Source organism: Lathamus discolor, chromosome 3 (genome assembly GCF_037157495.1).
Source record: "Lathamus discolor isolate bLatDis1 chromosome 3, bLatDis1.hap1, whole genome shotgun sequence".
NCBI lineage: Eukaryota > Metazoa > Chordata > Aves > Psittaciformes > Psittacidae > Lathamus > Lathamus discolor.
Window position 1 is genome coordinate 119,330,380 of NC_088886.1, and position 21,247 is coordinate 119,351,626.

Here is a 21,247-nt window from a genome sequence, read left to right on the forward strand (position 1 = left end):
CAATATTGCATGAGTACATGAAGAACAAATTAATTTTAAAAGATCTGGACTCTGTGCTTACGCAGATTAAATAGCCTAGGCATTAAGTTGTTTCCTGAGAATTAAAAAAGCATATTCAATTTTTCAATGTATTCCAGAAGAAAGTTTAATCACTTCAGAAGACAAGCTAAGCTTTTCATACATTGGTGTATGTATCCATATATACACACATCTCTAAAAATGTATTTGAACGCACAGAAGTATATACCTATAAAATATGTATTAATGCACACACATACATACACACACACACAAAATTCTCAGGTTTTGCTACCAACATTAGCTCACACCTAAACCTTATTCCACCTCACTAAAGTGAGTTTTTGGGGGAGCAGCCTACGAATCTTTTTTTTTTTTTGCCTTGTTTCCTTAGTGGCTACCATCAGGTATTTACTTTCCTATTTAATTTATGTTCCAAGTGTATATTGCAGATAAACAGCAACACAAACACAGTTATCTTGCCAACAAATGAAGTTGGGGCTGTTCAGCCTGGAGAAGAGAAGGCTGCGTGGAGACTTCATAGCAGCCTTCCAGTACCTGAAGGGGGCCTATAGGGATGCTGGGGAGGGACTGTTAGTCAGGGACTGTAGTGACAGGACAAGGGGCAATGGGTTCAAACTTAAACAGGGGAAGTTTAGATTGGATATAAGGAGGAAATTCTTTCCTATTAGGGTGGTGAGGCACTGGAATGGGCTGCCCAGGGAGGTTGTAAGTGCTCCATCCCTGGCAGTGTGCAAGGCCAGGTTGGATGAAGCCTTGTGCGGGATGGTTTAGTGTGAGGTGTCCCTGCCTATGGCAGGGTGGTTGGAACTAGATGATCTTGAGGTGCTTTCCAACCCTAACTATTCTATGATTCTATTCTATGATTCTATTACTGTTAGAATCACTGCAAGGTTTTGCTGTATTTCCATGTTGAATATTCAGCTACTACTAATATGAAACACAGTGTACCTCACGTGTTCATTACGCAAGTATTTATTCAGGGTCCGACTCTCCTTTTATTTTCTAATTTGACTTTCCTTTTTATATTTTTAACCTTTTATTTTTCAGATTTATTTTCTGAAATCCACATTGACATTAAGTAAATGACTCAATTTAAATGGGAAAAGACCCCCAAACAAATCCCCCAACCAACCAACCAAAAGAAGCAGCCAAAAAAATCCCAATCAAACAAAAAGACCCTAATAATTGCATGCTTAAAGTATATGCTAAATAATGACTATTCACATGAAATTAAGAATTTTATATTCCTTGCCACTTATTTAATATTAAATTCAAGTATTCAGAGTTGAAGTTCATAATTATATATTTCTAACTGAGAATTCTAGCCCACCGGCATGAAAACAAAAATATCTATACAGCTTGAGAAGTATTTTAAACTGACTTCATACTGTTTGTATTCTAAATTCATATTATCAAATTCTTTTCTTTTCTTTCTCTACATGCAAGGCTTTCCAGAGCTTTTACCTTAATGCCAGGGAAACTAGACTAACCTAAAGGAGGACAGTTACGTGGAAGCCTAACATCTGCATGAATCTAATAAAGTGCAATTAAACCTTGTAGCTGCTGCATTCCCTTGTGGTAAACCTGCATGTTTTTGGTTTTGTCACTAATTGAGTATCTTCAAGATAGGCAGTCTATAACAATTCTGTAATTGTAAAGGTATTAAGTGGTACTGTACTTGCAGTTGTTTATTTCTGAAAAGTGCCTGCTCAAGGTAAAACATTCGGCCAGCCACTGCTGATGACTCCGGGTACTTTTCATACAAGCTGCATCTTAAGCACATATATTTAAGTGTACAAGTGCATGTTTATAAATGCAAGATAACTGTAACTTTCAATATCAAGAGATTATTAAAAAGAAATGGAAGTAAACTATTGTTCATTGTATACACTGCTAAAAATAACACCACTATTTAATTCAAAGAAGTTCTGTTAATAATGCTCAGAACTTGGTTAAGTACATTACCTTTTGCATGCACATGTCAGCTATTATGGACAGAGGTATTGTAAGGCTTAGCGCAAGTGTGCCTATCAGTGATGAGGTAAGAAAGCATCCCCTAAAAGACAATTAAAAAATATATTAATAAAGGGGTCTTATTTAAAAGCTAAAATACAACTGAAGTAATACAAACTGCAGAAGACATTTATTCAAGCCTGTTACATATTGTTTGCTTTAATAAACAAAAATAAAGATACCCACACACCATCATAAATCTGTAAAACTGCTCAGAATTCTTAACTAGACTATTGATGTCTTCTGGAGTGAGGTTTGATTCCCCCACAAACTTTTTGAGATTATGAAAAATCCCCTACTTGACATGGAGTAACCCCACCTAGAAAAACCTGCACTTTGTTTCCAGTTTGAAATAGTTTAATACCAGCTTACAGCAATTAAATCTACTTTGCCCCTGTCTGGTTAATTAAAAAAAGAAAGGTTACTGATGTCTAGAAATCCTACCCAAAAAGGAAAACATTTTTAACAGCAGACAAATTCTTAACAAACTATGCTTTTCAAATCTCATTCTAAAATACAACCTTGAACCCATTCTTCAGAGTCTCAGTAAGACTTCTTTACGTTCTGCAAGTGGTCTTCTAATATCTCTCAAGCAGGAACAAAGTCTTTAGACTTCACTAAACCACTGAGCCACACAAAGCCATTACAATTTATTTAAATGACAGAACAACAAAACTACACGCATGACAAAGTAGTACTCAAACAGCCTCAGAATACTGACCCTTTTTCCCAAACTCCTTTGCAACTCTTGTTTAGTTTGCAAATGAGTGATCTACTGAAGGCTTTTTAAATTAGAAAAAAAAATAAAATTCCGAGCTTATGTAGGACAAAGTTCAGAGCACACATGAGCTCAGGATTTTTGGCATTTTGATATAAGCCTATAAATACAACATATATCATACAACATATATAATAAAAGCCTTATAAATATATAAGGCATTACAAATCCAACATGACCATTTAACAAGGGCAAGTGTAGAGTCTTGCATCTGGGGAAGAACAACCCCATGTACCAGTACAGGTTGGGGGGTGACCTGCTGGAAAGTAGTGAAGGGGAAAGGGACCTGGGGGTCCTGGTGGATAGGAGGATGACCATGAGCCAGCAATGTGCTCTTGTGGCCAAGAAGGCAAATGGCATCTTAGGGTGCATTAGAAAGGGAGTGGTTAGTAGGTCAAGAGAGGTTCTCCTCCCCCTCTACTCAGCCTTGGTGAGGCCGCATCTGGAATATTGCGTCCAGTTCTGGGCCCCTCTGTTCAAGAAGGACAGGGAATTGCTTGAAGGAGTCCAGCGCAGAGCCACAAAGATGATTAAGGGAGTGGAACATCTCCCTTACGAGGAGAGGCTGAGGGAGCTGGGTCTCTTTAGCTTGGAGAAGAGGAGACTGAGGGGTGACCTCAATGTTTACAAATATGTAAAGGGTAGGTGTCAGGATGATGGAGCTAGGCTTTTTTCAGTGATATCCAGTGATAGGACAAGGGGCAATGGGTGTAAACTGGAGCATAGGAAGTTCCACGTTAACATCAGGAAGAACTTCTTTACTGTAAGAGTGACAGAGCACTGGAACAGGTTGCCCAGGGGGGTTGTGGAGTCTCCTACACTGGAGATATTCAAGGCCCGCCTGGACAAGTTCCTGTATGATGTACTGTAGGTTACCCTACTCTTGCAGGGGGGTTGGACTAGATGATCTTTTTAGGTCCCTTCCAACCCTTGGGATTCTGTGATTCTGTGATTCTGTGAATACCAAGTGAAGAACATGCAACACAAAAAACCTGCAATTTCCATTTTATGGCCGACCAAGTCAAAAGTTACCAAGCATAATGAGGCTTGTTAGCAAATACTCCTCCATGAGACAGACTACCATATAAAGAAAATAAATACAAAGGGCTATCTACCCAATTCAAATCAGTAATGCCCACTACAGAGTCAGCCTCTTATTTCAAAGGCACCCAAAAATTATTTATTTAATTAGATAAAGGCAACCTTCATCTTTGGCAAGTACTGAAAACAGTACCATCTGTGCTTTCGTGTGGAACTGTAATCAGTCCTGAACACAGCGATTTTTGAAGAAGGAAAACTCTCATAGTTGCCGGTTTTGGCAGAATTCTGGAATTTGTTTTTTTACCTTCTCATTCTTTACTCTGATTACTGTAAAAATTAAATAGATGCAGCATCATAGCAGTGCTATTTTCATTCACCTCACAGAAGTCTGTTAATACCTTTTAAACACAAAGACTTAAACACAAATTTGGAAAAGGTTTTCTAGAACATGACTTCATGCATGTATTTCTCTAATTAAACTCTTCCAGTTTAATTAGAGAAATACATGCAAACCAAATCAGTAGGTCCTCTGTAACAGTGACTTTCAGGCAAGCAAAAAGTACCAGTTCAGGTATTTAAAAAATCACTTTGTATGTTCTGTGTCCTTAAAGCAAAGACAAATGTATGCAGATGAGAAAGCAACAGAACAGAAACAAATCAATTTAAATACTCCGCATTTTTGCAAATTTCCTTCCTAATATTCTAAGTCTCATTCTATACCATAATAGAGTATCTCTGCATTTCTGCACTGAATACTTCACAGTTAGAACCATCCTATCCATCAGCACACCATAAACAGTACAGAATCCAATGAAACTTATAAGTTAGTTTGGAGAAAAAATTATTAGTGTCACATCTACCATGAAGCTGTCAGTATGTCACCAGATGGAGTAAAGAAATAGATTAAATGATAATATTTACTTCGAAGGAAAGAGGACTATACTTAGAATCATAGAATCATAGAATAGTTAGGGTTGGAAAGGACCTCAAGATCATCTAGTTCCAACCACCCTGCCATAGGCAGGGACACCTCACACTAAACCATCCCGCACAAGGCTTCATCCAACCTGGCCTTGCACACTGCCAGGGATGGAGCACTTACAACCTCCCTGGGCAGCCCATTCCAGTGCCTCACCACCCTAATAGGAAAGAATTTCCTCCTTATATCCAATCTAAACTTCCCCTGTTTAAGTTTGAACCCATTACCCCTTGTCCTGTCACTACAGTCCCTGACTAACAGTCCCTCCCCAGCATCCCTATAGGCCCCCTTCAGGTACTGGAAGGCTGCTATGAAGTCTCCACGCAGCCTTCTCTTCTCCAGCCTGAACAGCCCCAACTTCCTCAGCCTGTCTTCATACAGGAGGTGCTCCAGTCCCCTGATCATCCTCATGGCCCTCCTCTGGACTTGTTCCAGCAGTTCCATGTCCTTTTTATGTTGAGGACACCAGAACTGCACACAATACTGCAGGTGAGGTCTCAGAAGAGCAGAGTAGAGGGGCATAATCACCTCCTTCGACCTGTTGGTCCCACTCCTTTTGACGCAACCCATGATACAGTTGGCTTTCTGGGCTGCGAGCGCACACTGCCGGCCCATGTTCATTTTCTCATCGACCAACACCCCCAAGTCCTTCTCTGCAGGGCGGCTCTGAATCTCTTCTTTGCCCAATCTGTAGCTGTGCCTGGGATTGCTCCGACCCAGGTGTAGGACCTCGCACTTGTCGTGGTTGAACTTCATAAGGTTGGCATCAGCCCACCTTACAAGCATGTCAAGGTCTCTCTGGATGGCATCCCTTCCCTCCAGCGTATCAACCGGACCACACAACTTGGTGTCATCAGCAAACTTGCTGAGGGCGCACTCAATCCCACTGTCCATGTCAGCGACGAAGATGTTAAACAAGACAGGTCCCAACACCGATCCCTGAGGGACACCACTCATTACTGGTCTCCAGCCGGACATTGAGCCATTGACCACAACTCTTTGTGTGCGGCCATCCAGCCAGTTTTTTATCCACCGAGTGGTCCATCCATCAAATTGATATCTCTCCAATTTAGAGAGAAGGATGTGGTGTGGGACAGTGTCAAACGCTTTGCACAACTCCAGGTAGATGACATCAGCTGCTTTACCCTTGTCCATCAGTTCTGTAGCCCCATCACAGAAGGCCACCAAATTGGTCAGGCAGGATTTCCCCTTAGTGAAGCCATGCTGGCTGTCACCAAGCACCTTGTTGTTTTTCATGTGCCTTAGCATGCCTTCCAGGAGAATGTGCTCCAAGATTTTGCCAGGCACAGAGGTGAGACTGACTGCTCTGTAATTCCCCGGGTCTTCTGTTTTCCCCTTCTTGAAAATGGGGGTTATATTTCCCTTTTTCCAGTCGTCAGGAACTTCACCTGACTGCCATAATTTTTCAAATATGATGGCCAGTGGCTTAGCAACTTCATTTGCCAGCTCCTTCAGAACCCGCAGATGGATTCCATCAGGTCCCACGGACTTGTGCGCGGTCTGATTTTTAAGATGGTCTCGAACCAGATCCTCTCCCACAGTGGGCTCAAGGTCTTCATTCTCACAGTCCCTGCATCTACCTCCTAAGACCTGGGTGGTGCAGTCAGAGCCTTTGTCAGTGAAGACCAGGGCAAAGAAGTCATTAAGAACCTCAGCCTTCTCCAAATCCTGTGTAGCCAGTTCTCCCGAAAGCTTCCTCAGGGGGCCTATGTTGTCCCTAGTCTGTTTTTTGTTTGCTACGTACCTGTAGAATCCCTTCCTGTTATCCTTAACATCCCTGGCTAGGTTTAATTCTAACTGGGCCTTAGCCTTCCTGACCTGGTCCCTAGCTTCCCGGACAACATCCCTGTACTCTACCCAGGCCATCTGTCCTTGCTTCCATTTTTTATAAGCCTCTTTTTTCCTTTGAATTTTCCTCAGCAGCTCCTTATCCATCCAAGGAGGTCTCCTGGCCCTTCTGCCGCACTTCCTTCTAGTTGGGATGCAACACTCCTGAGCTTATAGCAGGTGATCCTTGAATATCAACCAACAGTCTTGGGCTCCCCTGCCCTCGTGGCACAGTGGACAGCTAAAAGGGTGATTGACGTCAGCACAAACTCTGAAATTAGTCCTAGTCCAAAATTCTAGGGAAATGGAACTGGAAATAAAATTAGCTCTTTGATTGGATCATCATTCTAAGTAATTACACAAATGGCATGCATACAGAAAGTCACACCCATGCACACCCGTGTACTTAACCCTATGCTAATACTTGATTTTGGTTTACGAGCCAGGTCTGGGGGCTTGGGGAGTTTTAGGTTTTGGGGTTTTGTTTATTTGTTATTTTGCTTATGTTGAAATTAACTTTTTTACTAACTGATACTAAAGTGCAGTCTCATCTTACACAATGGCATTATCATCACAAAAATACTCTGTCAATAAAGAAATTAAATTACAAAGAACCATATGCTGCAATGCACTTACAACTAAGACTGGTTTAAAAGTTTGCAAATGAACAAAAAATGGCCTGATTAAATTTTCTAAACTTTAAGCTCATTCTGAAAACAAAACTAAACAAAACAAAAACAATGCACACACACAAAAAAACTTTTTATGGAACTTTCAAGGAACTCCACCTAGATCTTTTATTGCCGTAGTGTAACACAACTTAGGATCCTAGAACAGACATCTCCATAGAGTAGCTATCCCATGAGGTTTTCCAGTCTCTCTACCTCTGAGTTGAGAGCCCAAACACCAAGGGCTCTCAGGTGAAAACTCACAAACTGCCACACCTTTTCAAAACTAACACCAAAACTGACACTGTTCACTGAGTATGGCATTGGAAGCATGTCTCTTTTTGGAAACTCTTCCTCAGGGTTTCCAGAATAAAACAGGGCTTTACAACTTGTAGAATTTTCTGCTACACCCCTATTTTAACTTAATGCTGGCCTAGAAGAAACTCAGACTTCCTGAATTCTCTCAAGCTGAGAACCTGACTTACCGAACAGTTCTCTAGTGACCCTGTGCTTTTAAAAGCCATGCAGACGTTTAAGTCTGCTACAGCTTTTGAGCAGTTGATCTAGAAGTCTGATGTTTAATCCTCTGTTGATGATCTATCCAGACTATCATATAATTAAATTACTAAAGAAAAGCTAGGTTAATTTAAGAATTGCCATATCTTCATGATTAATATGTTCTGATGAGATTTTTCTCATTCAGTATCTGAAGATTCAAACAAATTTGTCAACTATAGAACACCGAATTCTAGGTCATGTATATATCCAACATGCATAAGGTCTTGGAAACGAAAGAATTCTCCCCACAGAAAATCATGTTGTCCCATTACTACTGCAACTCTGTAGCACAAAGTCTTTTTTTCTCAATATGCTAATTCTAGAATGAGCTGAGCAACATAGTATCTTAATAAACACTACAAGATCACATGGCCTGCTTTTAGAAGTCAAGCTGTTGCTCTTAAACAGGATGTTATGACATGGATGACATCCTGTAACTCAACATGGACAGAAGAAAAATTTTAAAAGGCAGAAAACCCTACCTAGACAATTTGACATCTCAACATTTGAGAACATAGGTACAACAATTTCTGTGAAACATACAGAAAGCATGTATTACGTACCACAGCCAGAGGAATTCTGACAGAACTGTTCCAATAAGGCCATTAATAACAATGCACATCCATATCAGCTTATTGGGAAACTCAAACGCTTCAAACCCGGTATAGTGAAGCAGGAAAAACCCTGGCCACAGCAGCAACAGATTGAACAGCCCTACAAAACCTGAGTATAAAGACAATATTAGATAAATCACAACACATATCCATAAATATAACTAAAACCTCAGCTAAATTACGCTATTTTGACAGCATACATACATAAAAGCAGCAACAAAGCATGATTTTAAATCAAAAGGAAATGAACGTAAGAAATGTAACCAGAAATTCTTAAACAATTACATCAGATATTTACAGGTTTGGGGAAAAAAAATTAAAAAAAAAAAAAAAAACCAAAAACTAAACACCACTGAATCAAAGGGACTGCTTGCATTCCTACTGATAGTATTATCTTTCATTGTTAAGACTGTAAAGAAGAAACAATTCACACAACCAGTCTCTGGAGTACTCATAACCATGCGAACAATAGGCTTTTTCCACCTCCTTGGCTTTTTTGAGCCCCTTTACCTCTCCTATACAATTCAGTGCCTGAAAGCAAACAATTTAATCACACACTGAATCAAAACTTTCAAAAGGGTTATTTTCAGTCTTACCAAAGAACATTGGTATGTCAAGTTTATCTTCTCTATCTACTTTCCTTTTGATCATTACTATGTACACAGCATACAGCATTGCTCCTACAAGAGACCAAAGGGAACCTGTAAAGTGAAAAAAACAGTCACTTCAGACATGCCAAACACATTACGCCCACTAAGATCAATTCTCCTAAACACACGCCTATTATAAAACTGTCAGAGGTAAATAATTTATTACAGAAGCTATTATATATGAAAAGCCTGGAAAACTGCAGAAAACTCAAAAATGTAAATACTTTCCCAATTAAGCTATATACGTATGGAAAAAAATAATCATAAATATCCAGTTCCAGAAGTTGAAACTAAAAATCCAGACTGTCAAATGTTATACAAGTAAGTAATTTATAGCTTGCTCTGTGACCTATTGAGTATTGTTAGAAGATGGTACTTATCACTGCATGTTCTAGGTTTAAAAAAAACCCAGGTAAATACCTATTGTATCTTTTCCAGCAGATTTCTCAGATCCAGAAAGGTTAACAAGCACCACACCACCAATGCTAGTAAAAAAGAAGGAACGTAAAACGTTACTTAAACCCAAGAAGTTTGTTTTTCAAAGAAAAAAAAAAAAAAAAAAGAAAAATATAATAATACAGTTCTCTCTTTAGGTATTTTTAGTTAATCAAAATCCACTTCTGGAAAAGCCAAAGGGAGTTCTGTTTTGCTAAGGCCTTATCATAAGCTAAAACCAAACACACCAACTCCACTTTTAACTTCCTTGAACAGTGCACCAGGCAGTTAATGAAACAGGCTGACAACACTGAATGTCAAACCTCTTCCTTTCCCCCCCAGCCCCACATCTACACGAAAATAAAGAAACCATAATTAAACAACGAGAAAGTAAGTCCACATATTTCCAAAGGAAACTTACTTAATCCAATTTCCTACAGGAGCATGAAATTCAATCATTGTTCATGATATGAAGTATTTAAACAGACTTAATTCACTTGTTCAGTTTATCTGTGAAACAGTTTTTAAAAAGTGAAGCATATCATACATTGACACAGATACCATAGGTACAGTAGTGCTCTCACGGTATCAGGGAGTTCTTGACCAAATGTTCCAGCCCATTGTCTTACCTTAAAATGACAGCTAGTAATTTGGAAAGGGTAAACCTATCTCCACTGTTACTGGGAAAGACTGCAGCTAAGATTAAAGTGAAAAGCCCTGCAAAAGAAATTAAGAAGATTTTATACAACCAAGTTTCATTCCTATTTAGTCCAGAAAAAAAAACACATTTTTCTTCTTCTTCTCTTTTACATATACCTGTCTTAACTACTTGATCTTAGCATCCCTAACTTTTATTGGAACTACTATGAAACTAACACCTTGTGATATGAATTCTCAGATGAGCAAATACAGGCTCAACTCTGAGAAAGGCTAGCCGTACTAACAAAATAAACTGCAATAGCCTGAAAACTCACTGAAAAAAAAATAAAAATCACAGAATTGTGCTTTTAAAACTGTTTTTTAAGCAGCAAAAGTAACTCCTCAAAACATGGACTGTCGCATAATTCAAATACTTTAGAGCTTGTATTAGGGCCTTGCATAAAACCTGTAAAGTAAGTGATATACACAGTATTTAGGTGGCTTAAGATCCTTACCCCTAAACCCATTTAAACAAACAAACAAATAATAATTAGCAAGAAGACTTTACTCTGAATTGTATCTATTTTAATAAAAAGTTACACCGCCCTTCCTTCAAACCTATTACACTTCCAATATATGCATTTAATACACAGACATAACCACAGAAATACACGCACAAACTTGAAAATCGTGGGAATCATGAGGATAGCCTAAAATTTTTAAATGCACATATTCGATGGCTTTAAGCCTTCCTATTCACCCAAAACAACAGGTAAATGATTACACAAGTCCATTGTAACCAAAGAGATTTTTATGTTATAAACAACCTTATAATGCACATCTGGTGGTGTAATAAAACTTACCAGAGGTTGACGACAGTATATTAACTATAGCAACCTGGGTATCTGACAGAGCTTCTTGGTAAGAGAAGTTTGCCAAGAACCACTGGAGGAAAAGGAATATTATTTTGTGATTATATGGACAGCAACAAGAGAGTTTAAGTTTCTCAGTGCAATAAAATCCTCCTTACAGAAAAAAAAAATTCAACTATTTATCCAAAAATAAAGTCAGAATGAGACTTTTACCTCAAAGAGATTTCTAAGTTCTATTAAAGTGGCAGGTACATTAGAAGAGAGAAGCAAAATTGGAACTGGCCCAAACCAGCCACATTCAACTACATGTTTTGCAATGAAATACCAAATTTAAGAACTTAAAAATAATTAAATGATTGAAATTACATTATACCAACTATCCTATAGTAACTAAAGATTCTTCTGAGGTGTTTTACAAGTGCTTCAAGATTGTAACTGCACATTTCAGAGATACACGGGACATTTCGTCAGCCTAATGAGATTTTTTTAAGAGTACTTAAAACTGGCACACACCTCCAACCTAAAAAGCAAGCAGAGTTTGCATTCAGTATCTGAAAAAATATTTTGGAAGGATTCATGACTGTCAATTCCTCCTTAAAGGAATAAATGGCAAGTGTTTAATCGTTTCTTGATTAAAATCTCATTAATAAGATCTCACATGCATCTTCAAGGAAGTTACCACTCTCTAAAGGCTTAGGTGGAAATATTTATACAGTCCAAGAAGAAATACATATATAGGTAGCAGCATCCACAAACTGCATAAACAGGATTTGTTTTGAACATGAGGACTGTACCCTAGAAATTCTACATATGGGTATACACATACATAGACACACAGAATTTTGAATAACTTTTTAAAAAGCTATTTCATCCATCCAAAAATCACTAATGAGTGGATTATTGTTTTCTTGCTGCTGTGTGCACATTCTTAATGTACATCACCATTTCCTAGTCCACAAATTATTATTATTATTATTATTATTATTTCAAACGTTTAAAGACCACTACTTCCTGGGGTAAAGTAGCGGTGGGTCTACATTACATATAACCTGTTCAGCAGCATCAGTTTAGCTACTTCTGGGAAAGCTGTAACTGATCTGCTCTCTACATTTTTACTGTCTCTCAAAAATCATGCTACCATTAGCTCTCTTTCCCCCTAGAACTCAGGCATGACGCAGAAACAGCAGCAGTCAATGGATGCGTAAGTAGATTTCCCAGCCCTCCGTAGAGCTAAAGGACAATAATCTTCTCTTCATGCTACTGGAGGGCACAATGCCACAGTGAGCCACGAGACGGTACTTTTTCTGTGACTGCCCAGAAAGAAGACACATTGACATCTACCCATTTCATGCAGTCTCACTGCAGCTACTAACAGTGTGCACACAATCCTAGTTTTTGCTGTACCAAACATACCCAACAGTGGACAACACAGCACAAAAGCATAACTGCCCTTACAGTTAACTGCACAATCAGGATCTGTTTCTACTACCCTCCCTTTAAGAAGATGCACCTTCATGTCCAGCATGAGGAAAGTTTTGATGCTTATAGTGCATTTATAAAATGAAGCATAAAGAATACAAGTTATCTCAATACTGTTTCACTATTATTATGCAAGTTTTAACTGCATCTATACTTAAGTCTTCTGAAAGAATGAAACACATACCACAAAACAAAAGAAAAAGCTGATTTTTGCTACTTGAGTTGCAGTAAGTTTTCCTACAGTTTTTAATATTGATTCCTGGTCCTTAACTGTTGGATATGACATGCGAGACAACTTTGCTTCCAATGCATGGCTTGATGGGAGTTGTCGAATCTCCATAATATTACTGAACCTTACACGAGGCTTTTTGGGAGCTTAGGAAGAAAAGAGAAGGGAAAAAAACAAACAAACCAATAAGCTGCATATTACTATTTCTTTTCAAGCCATAAGCAAATAAAACTACCATGTTCTAATACAGCACCGATTACAATACTTGACAAATAACAGGTTTATATACAAATAGAAGACACGCCATTATTTTTAGCTATTAAACTAGCATTTTGTTGTTTGATAGGCCAGTAGTAAGACAAAGCACAATTACCATTTTCGATCAGCACAGTTGTTTACCCAGAAAAACCATGCTGAAAAGCACCATCCCTTGTCACAGTCAAAAAAATCCATGCAAAGTAACAACACATTTTTAAATCGGAATTATTTTGTATTGATAAATATTACATATGAGATTGTATATAATTGTTTTAATAGCCAAACAGCCAAAAACTGCACACAAGTATACCTAACCTCAGGACAGTGTTTCATTCAAGAGGATGAGAGTGTCCAACAGACCTCAAAGCTTAGCAGAGATCATAAGGTCACTTGCTCAACTGAAATCCATCCTTTAACTAAGCTTGTAAACCGGGATCACATTTTATTTATAAGGGTATTTCAAGTATCACTATTTAAGTATCATTAAGTGTTTCAATATGAAACAATACCTAATATCCTAAAATAAATAAATAAATTAAAAAAAAATAACTAAAAGGAAAAGCTACAGCTCAAACAACCCTGAAGTGCATGTTAACACAGCATAGTAGAGCCTAAGAAAGCAGTTCTTAACACATCATCTAGAAATTAACAAAGAGACTTTCCCTTTTGTAAGCAGGGACTCTTTTGCCGAGGATCAGATAATTGGATTCTCTGACAGCCAGTTTATCTATAATTCTCTGGGACAGTTAGGCCTGTTTCAGGGACTATCACATGATAGTGAGGCTTAAATAAAATCAGAATGCACATAGACTGTTAAAATTCTTACTTTGACTGCTTTGCTCCTGCTCTAAAAAGGACAATGGCTTGTTTTTCCAGAGGCTGACTCACTGCTGCTGGTCATACAAGCCCAGAAGGAAAGAATCACAAGTACTGAACCCAGCTGGTCCCTTGAGATAAACATAGGCTGGATCTGTAGTGACCAAGAAAGGTAAACTGAACGATAGGCCTATGTTTTCTCTACCTGAAAGTAAATATATGAGACTGCAATTCAAGCAATAAGAGATTTAAGTAAGGAGAAAAAAAGGTAAAAAAAAAAAAAAACAAAAAAAAAACAAAAAAAAAAAAAAACACCAAAAAAGGCAGGGGTGAAGAGAAAAAGAAAAAAACAAACAAACAAAAAAAAAAAAAGCCAAAACGAAGTCCTGCAACATGACAGCATTTATACCAACAAAGAGGAAAGTAATTCTCTCACAAAGAACTGGCATTTCAGCACTCCGAAAGTCTTTACTCACTTTTCTCTGCATCACTATTATTACTGCCATTTTTTTCAGTTGGCAAATCATGAAACTTTACAGGAACATATAAAGGTTCACTCTGAAATGAATCAGTATAAGTAAAAATACAGTTAAGCAGGATATTTAAATTATAAGCAGTAGAATTAATTTAGCAAATTAGAAAACTAAATTAAAACTTTGTGAATATTATAAGAAATAAATTAAAGTAGTTTTGCACACAGTGGACAGGCTTGCCAGAAATGTTCATACATAAATTATATTTTATGTTAAAAATATTGGTAACATGTATTCAAAAATAACTTGCACTTTTTCGTATATCCTCATGAACAAAAACCTTATCTCCAGAATATAGCTTATCAAAATCATGGACATTTCATCAGATTCTGTCCAAATGATAAATGAGACCCATAAGAATTCACATACAAAAATGAATACATGCTCATTCTCCTCCCATGACCCTAAATGCTTATAAACTAAAAGCCAAAATACTTTAGAAAAGTAACTCAAAGCTTTAAAACTCCCTTATGAGTCAGAGGTCTTGAGCCCAGGTCTCATCACCAGCTTTCAGTGATGGTCCTCTCATTATGGCAAACTTGGGAAGGCTGTGAGCTCCGAGAGGCATCCCACCCAGAAGGGGATGCTGTTCATAGCCCGCTGCAGTCCAGGAAAGCTCAAAGGGCCTCCCTCTGGACCAGTATTTATCAAGTTGCAAGATGATTGGCTTTAGTCATTAGTAAGTTTCCACCCTGGCCACAACCTGAGTGAGTAATTACTAGAAACTTTTCAAATTTCCAGTGACCATGGTACTGTTCCATTCAGGGTACAATCAAGCAAAGGAATGTGCCAATGCTGCCAGGGAATGACTGATTATTCCCCACTCCTGCTTCCCACATTATCAAGGCAACAGGAGTCCCTGGTATGATCAGTGCCTCTGTTCTCAGCCATACAAGAGTTAAAGGGATGCTTCACTATCCAACTCATTACACAAAAGCCAAGGCCTGACAGGAATTCCTTAGACAGCAGAGTAGCCCAGGGGATGGGGGGTGGAGGGATGCACCAACATAGGCACTTAGCAGAAGTTTCATTTGCTTAAAATACTTGTAACAACACAAGTTTTAAGCTGCTTGTTTAAATAAAATTAACAAGCTCTAAGAGTCAAGTAATAAGAATGATCTGGTAGCTCCATTTTGGTTAGGTCCCTTCCTTGGGATCAGATTTTTCGTGAATGTTTAAATTAATGCAAAATTCTCCAAGGTTAATGATGAATCCTGCTTCTGGAGTCAGAGGATCTTAATGAATTGAGCAATCTCAGAAGATTTTACTCCTAAATGTCGATAAATTTGGGAGAGGGGGAGAATGAAATGAAGAATAACTCTGAAAAATCTCTCTTCAACTCCCTATTCGGCATAAAATACTTTAAGTAGTTTTGTCAATATGCCATTGCCTCCCCTTACTCTATTGCAGAGATAGTGCAAGTTCTGTGTTCTAGATGCTTTCCCAATTTGGCCTCCGATTTAGGCATGCGATTTAAAGAGCAATCTGTGATCTTATGTCACATGTCACCTACTGATGAGAAAAATTACCACAAAAATGCTATCTGGCAATGCAGCTTGTCAGCAGAATACCAGTAGTGACATCTGATTCAGTAAACAGTAATCGCTTCATCCACTGGAAGGAATCCACTGCTTTTCTCTTTCAAAATGCAATGCAGGTTCACATTATACAACACAACCAACCAACCAATTCATATGCAAGATACTCAACTAACTGATTTCATTGTGTATTTTGGTCTTGAAAACTGTTTGGCTGTACCACTGGCTCTCCACTTTTTGCTTTGTCAGCTACTGAGCTGAATATGTAAACGTTTCCTTAGCACGACAAATATTTAGTTCACAAACTAGTATAGAAACATTTAAGTGCTTTATTGAGCTGAAAACCTGTATTTCTCACAATAAGCAACACCATTATTTGCAACACTTATTAGTAACATCTAAGTTGGCAATTCCCTTTACCAAAAACTATTACATTTAAGACCGCCATATTTTAAAAACAGTAAGTTTGTATAATGGTGTCATGTTATGGCAAAGCATAGACCTTCACGAACTAAGGCACTTACCAGAGAACTGTTTACAGTGTTATCTGTTGTACAAGCAGCAAAATAACCTTCAGCATCTGCAAACTAATTACAGAACCTTAAATCAATAATGTATCAAGGCACAGTTATTAATAACTGTGGGGTTTTTTTAGAATAAGTATTTTAACGCCTTTTTCCACAGTTCTATTGCGATTTCTCCCTCTAGGCCTCCTCCCAAAAAAAACAAGAGGGTTTACAAGTCCAGTGAGTAGCTTCAGTAATTCTTTGTATCTCCCGAAAAACCCCATTCAATTCAACTACCCAGGTAGCAATGCAGGATCAGGCTGTTAGAATGACAAAACTGAGAAGTTTAATCTTAGCAAGACATGTTTCCTGGATTATTGTGCATGTGTTGACAACAAGCCTCCTGATTCTTCATTTTACTGAGGCAAAGATCCTTTGCATAAAAACCTGGGACTCTGCTTTATTTTTAACAAGGCTTAAACCAGGAAGGGGTCAAGTGTAATTTTTACTCTTCCTTTCTTGACATTAACAAGCACTACTACCCATGTTCCCCAATCTGTAGCTTGCTGTTCTACCATGCTGGTAAGAAATCTATTAAACAAATCCTCTAATGCAGAAGACAGCATAAAAGTAAGGTATGAGTGCTTAACTTAGAAATCATTACTGAAATAAGAAATCTGTAAATGTAGTATTTTTGTTCCATATTAATAAACACAAGACATTTCACAGGCACTTGTAGTAATTACACAGTTAAACATTTAACTAAACTCAGGAGGTAGGTGTGTGGATATAAATAAATAAAATCTACCTACACCCTACAGTCCTGTCTCTGCCTGTTCTTCTGAATTATGCTGACACCGAAAGTAATGGCTATTTCCTACAAATTATTTAAAAAATTGCTTTTTGTAGGGTTAGAAAGATAATGAGATCCCAGTTGCAGTGCCATGAGTGACACATACAAAACATGACCAACTGAGAACTCTTAGTCATGACTGTCCATATTATTTCCTTCTTTGACATAGCACTGCACAAGATTCAGTTGGTCAAGATAAGGACTACAATTCACACTAGGCAACAGCCCCTGCTCAGGTTAATAAATTTGGTCACTATAATTGTTCTGTTCAACTAATCATTCTATAGTGCCTTCATCACCATTATTGGTCATTAATGCCAGTAAAGAATCTGTAAATTCTGCTTATTTCCTGATTATCTTACCAAGACCCTGAATAGCATCAAGTCTAGCATCTGCCATACTGTACACAGACACTTCATGTTAAAGGCTGACTACCAAATCTTATTTCAAGATATCAGCCAACTCTAAATGTTCTGTATGTTTAACATGATTTTTTGCTTATTTTAACAAAAGGTTTAAGGGGCTTGTTTTTGGATTTTTTTCCTCTTAGCAGTGCTTTGCTGTTCTGGGGTGGGGTGCCTTTTTGTTTGTTTTTTTGGTTGGTGGTTTGTGAGGTTTTCTTGTTTGTTTGGTTGGGGTGTTTGTTTTTTTTGGGGGGGTTGCCTTGTTTGGTTTTTTTCAGGGGGGGGGGGGTGGTGTTACAATTTGGCTTAATGTCATATAACACTTCAACTGAAGTCTGCTACTCCTACAATTGTCACCCCCAGTGAAGTCTAATATATCCAGAACTGAAGTCAAATCTCCTTTCACACAAGCTATTTCCTATAAAGACATGTTGATTAACAGCATATTCTTGGATCACATTTTCTGTTATTTTAATGTGAGATTAGTATCAGGCCAAATGCCTCACTGCCTCCCGAGTCCTGCTGCTCAGCACTCTGAAACACTGGCACAGCATGTGTGCTCTTCTCAGCAACACTTTATTTCCTTGGAAAAGAGTATGTATTTCTGTAATATGACAGTAATTTTAAACTCTAACACAAATAATGCTTAGTTGTAGAATGAGCAACATAATGTCACTTGTGCATAAATGCTATAAAAATACAACATTAACAACAACAATAATTCTACCACTTTTCCTAAATGTAACTTTAAAAACCTCAAAACCTCTCATCAAACAGTTCATAGTTTTGCCAGAGACAACAACAATAATTCTACCACTTTTCCTAAATGTAACTTTAAAAACCTCAAAACCTCTCATCAAACAGTTCATAGTTTTGCCAGAGACAAAGAGTCAGTAATGAAAATCAACTGCAGAGTTCAAATACTGATTCCACTGGTTACAGATGCTGGAGGAATAAAAGGGAACCCACAGCTAACATGAGCTATGAGTGATGAGGCTCATAAGCTCTTTTTTTAAAGAATTAACCACTGCAACTGTCCAAGATAAAATACCAGGCTAGATGAACCAATGGTCTGGCCCAATGAAACATTTCTTAGGATTCCTGAAATGTTTCATATTCCTTTTTCCTTCCTTCTCTTCTTCTTACAAGACCATTATTATCATGTCTTCCTGTGCCATAATTCAGTTTATAATTGCTTTCCTTAAAGCACTATTTCACAAATATGTAAACTTCGGTTTTCTCTAGTCTCTATTTTATTAAGGTTTATTACAAACTCCAACAAATATCAAAACATTTACAGAGTTAAAATACTTACAAAAGCTGCATGCTTTCCACGAAATCCACGAGTACACTGTTGCCTCCATGGTTTCCAAACAATAAATCCCAAGAGGTACAGAACAAACATGGACGTTTTTGCAAATGTACTGAAAAAAGGCTTGTTGTACTTTGTAAAAACATACTGTGGAAAGAAAACAATTGCAGTATCCAAAATTAACAATTAGGTGAGAATTCACAAGATGAACGAACAGGTTTTAGACCAGAACAGTCTGATTCCCAAAATGTCAGTGCTGCAAGTATTGGCATGTGTGACCAAAAGACACAAGGGGCTGTACTTATTCTGGTATCGTCTCCCAAGCTATCATAAATGCCAACAAGAAGGCACTGAGCCATTTTGTAAGATACAATGCCACTGGAGAAAAGCTACTTATTACTTGTATCTAATCAAGCAACATATCTATCAATATGCCACTGAACTCAAATAGTACTGAAAATGCATTTACATACAAATATTCTCTAAATGAAAGACCACTTCTATTAGCAATAGCACAGTAAGCACAAATTAGAGATTACTTTGAGTAAGTAAATTTTCAGTATCAATAGTGATGACACCAGCTGACTGGAAAAAAATGTTTTATTAATATAATAGCATGTTAACCTCAAACATTTTTATATGCTTAGTTTAAAAACTGATATAGAACGTAAAAACTTAATGACCATTCAGAAACCCGAATGTGCAATAGTTTATTAAAAACTTGTTTTCCATTGCTAAAACTCCAAGTCCTAAAACTCAACATGAAGTAAATACCAGATTAATTTCAAGGCGGAATATATGAACTAGGTCATGACAAACTTGTCTGCAATTATAGGGTTTAAACTCTACAATCAGAGTCCTTTGGTCCTAGACTTCTGTATGTTCTGAACAATAATCTACCACGTCAGCTACCCTGCAGTATTACAGCTCTTTTACTATTTCTTGAGAAGCATGTGGGCGTTATTTTAATCAAACACGCAATAAACAAAATGAACTCCCTAATTACACAGTTATAAACTTATGCTGTTTAATTTTAAAATCATCAGTAACTCCTATCTTGAAAGTAACAGTCACAGAGTTAAGCTTGCCTGTACCTTTTAGTGAATGCAGCTTAGTTCACTAACCCAAAGGATATCATGTTCCTGGTACTGAAGAAGTAATTAAACATTATACTAGAAACACTGTCTGAGTGATCATGCTTCTGTTGCATCTTTTTCTTAAATAGGCTTTTACTTTCCTTTTAAGGTGCATGGAACAATACTTACAGAAGTGAGTTCTGAAGAGGCAACCCATATCACGTCAACAAGGAGAAGAATGACAATTCCTAGAGCCATTCGCCTACGTTGAGTGGATGAACTGCTCTGGGAGCTCATTCGATTCATGATAAAAACCCACACCATTTGTAACCTATTCAAGATTGATAAAGGAATAAACCCCAGAAGATCACAAACAGTGACTGAAAAAAAAAAACAAAAACCAACAAACCCACCCAAGAAACTCCAAAACAGCCCAAAAACAGTGGGGGGGCTATGTTTCACAGATATGAAATAGACCCACTATGCCAGGAAACACATTTGTATTTCTTAAAAAGCAGATCTTTCACAGACCTGGCATGACATTTTCAGAGACATTAGAGGCAATCAGAAAGTAAATCTCATCCTTTCAAGGATTTATCAGCTGTTCTACCACTGATGGAAGTAGGTAAAACATTCAATACCTTTTTGTAATTTCTGTGTTACAAACTCTACACTATTTGAGACCACTACATTTTTGTAAATCCTGATACTCTAAGCTGGCTAGAAATTAGTTTACTGTATTGTGTCAAATACAATTCAACTAAAGGTAGTCAGAAACATGTTTAAAGTTAAGCATTCAACAAACATTTCCAAAGACACAGCAACCCATTTGGGTAAATTATGATCCCTCAAAGAATAGTGATTCAAGAAGGAAAAAAAAAAGAAAAAAATCCAAATAATATTTAAAAGTAAACCAATTTATTATTTTTGCTACAGATTATATAACATACCTTCCTATTTATCATCCTGAACTCAAAACACTTGCTATCTTTGAGAGAACACAAGGAACTGAAATTCAATGCATCTTTACAGAGCAGCTCCTGACTCTCACAGTAAATAAAAGTGATCTGCTTTACTAATAAAGTTCAGTGAATTTAAATTACACT

At 37.6% G+C, this 21,247-nt stretch overlaps 1 protein-coding gene across 2 annotated transcripts in view; it reads right to left on the bottom strand.

Annotated features, from left to right (window-relative positions):
• SLC35F5 (solute carrier family 35 member F5) overlaps positions 1–21,247 on the bottom strand; it is a 32,913-nt gene that overhangs the window by 4,609 nt on the left and 7,057 nt on the right. Inside the window, exons 4-15 of one of the 2 annotated variants that reach the window (XR_010610841.1) lie at positions 20,331–20,472; positions 19,069–19,212; positions 16,515–16,577; positions 14,396–14,477; positions 12,801–12,991; positions 11,129–11,210; positions 10,256–10,343; positions 9,612–9,676; positions 9,138–9,242; positions 8,491–8,650; positions 2,008–2,098; positions 1,721–1,814 (exon numbers count right to left, since the gene is read on the bottom strand). Coding sequence is in view for 1 of the 2 variants with exons in the window: in XM_065671338.1 (XP_065527410.1) it covers positions 2,008–2,098; positions 8,491–8,650; positions 9,138–9,242; positions 9,612–9,676; positions 10,256–10,343; positions 11,129–11,210; positions 12,801–12,991; positions 14,396–14,477; positions 16,515–16,577; positions 19,069–19,212; positions 20,331–20,465 (1,206 nt within the window). In the remaining variant the exon portion in view is untranslated. The remainder of the gene's footprint in view (positions 1–1,720; positions 1,815–2,007; positions 2,099–8,490; positions 8,651–9,137; positions 9,243–9,611; positions 9,677–10,255; positions 10,344–11,128; positions 11,211–12,800; positions 12,992–14,395; positions 14,478–16,514; positions 16,578–19,068; positions 19,213–20,330; positions 20,473–21,247) is intronic. The other variant, XM_065671338.1, reaches the window with a different exon arrangement.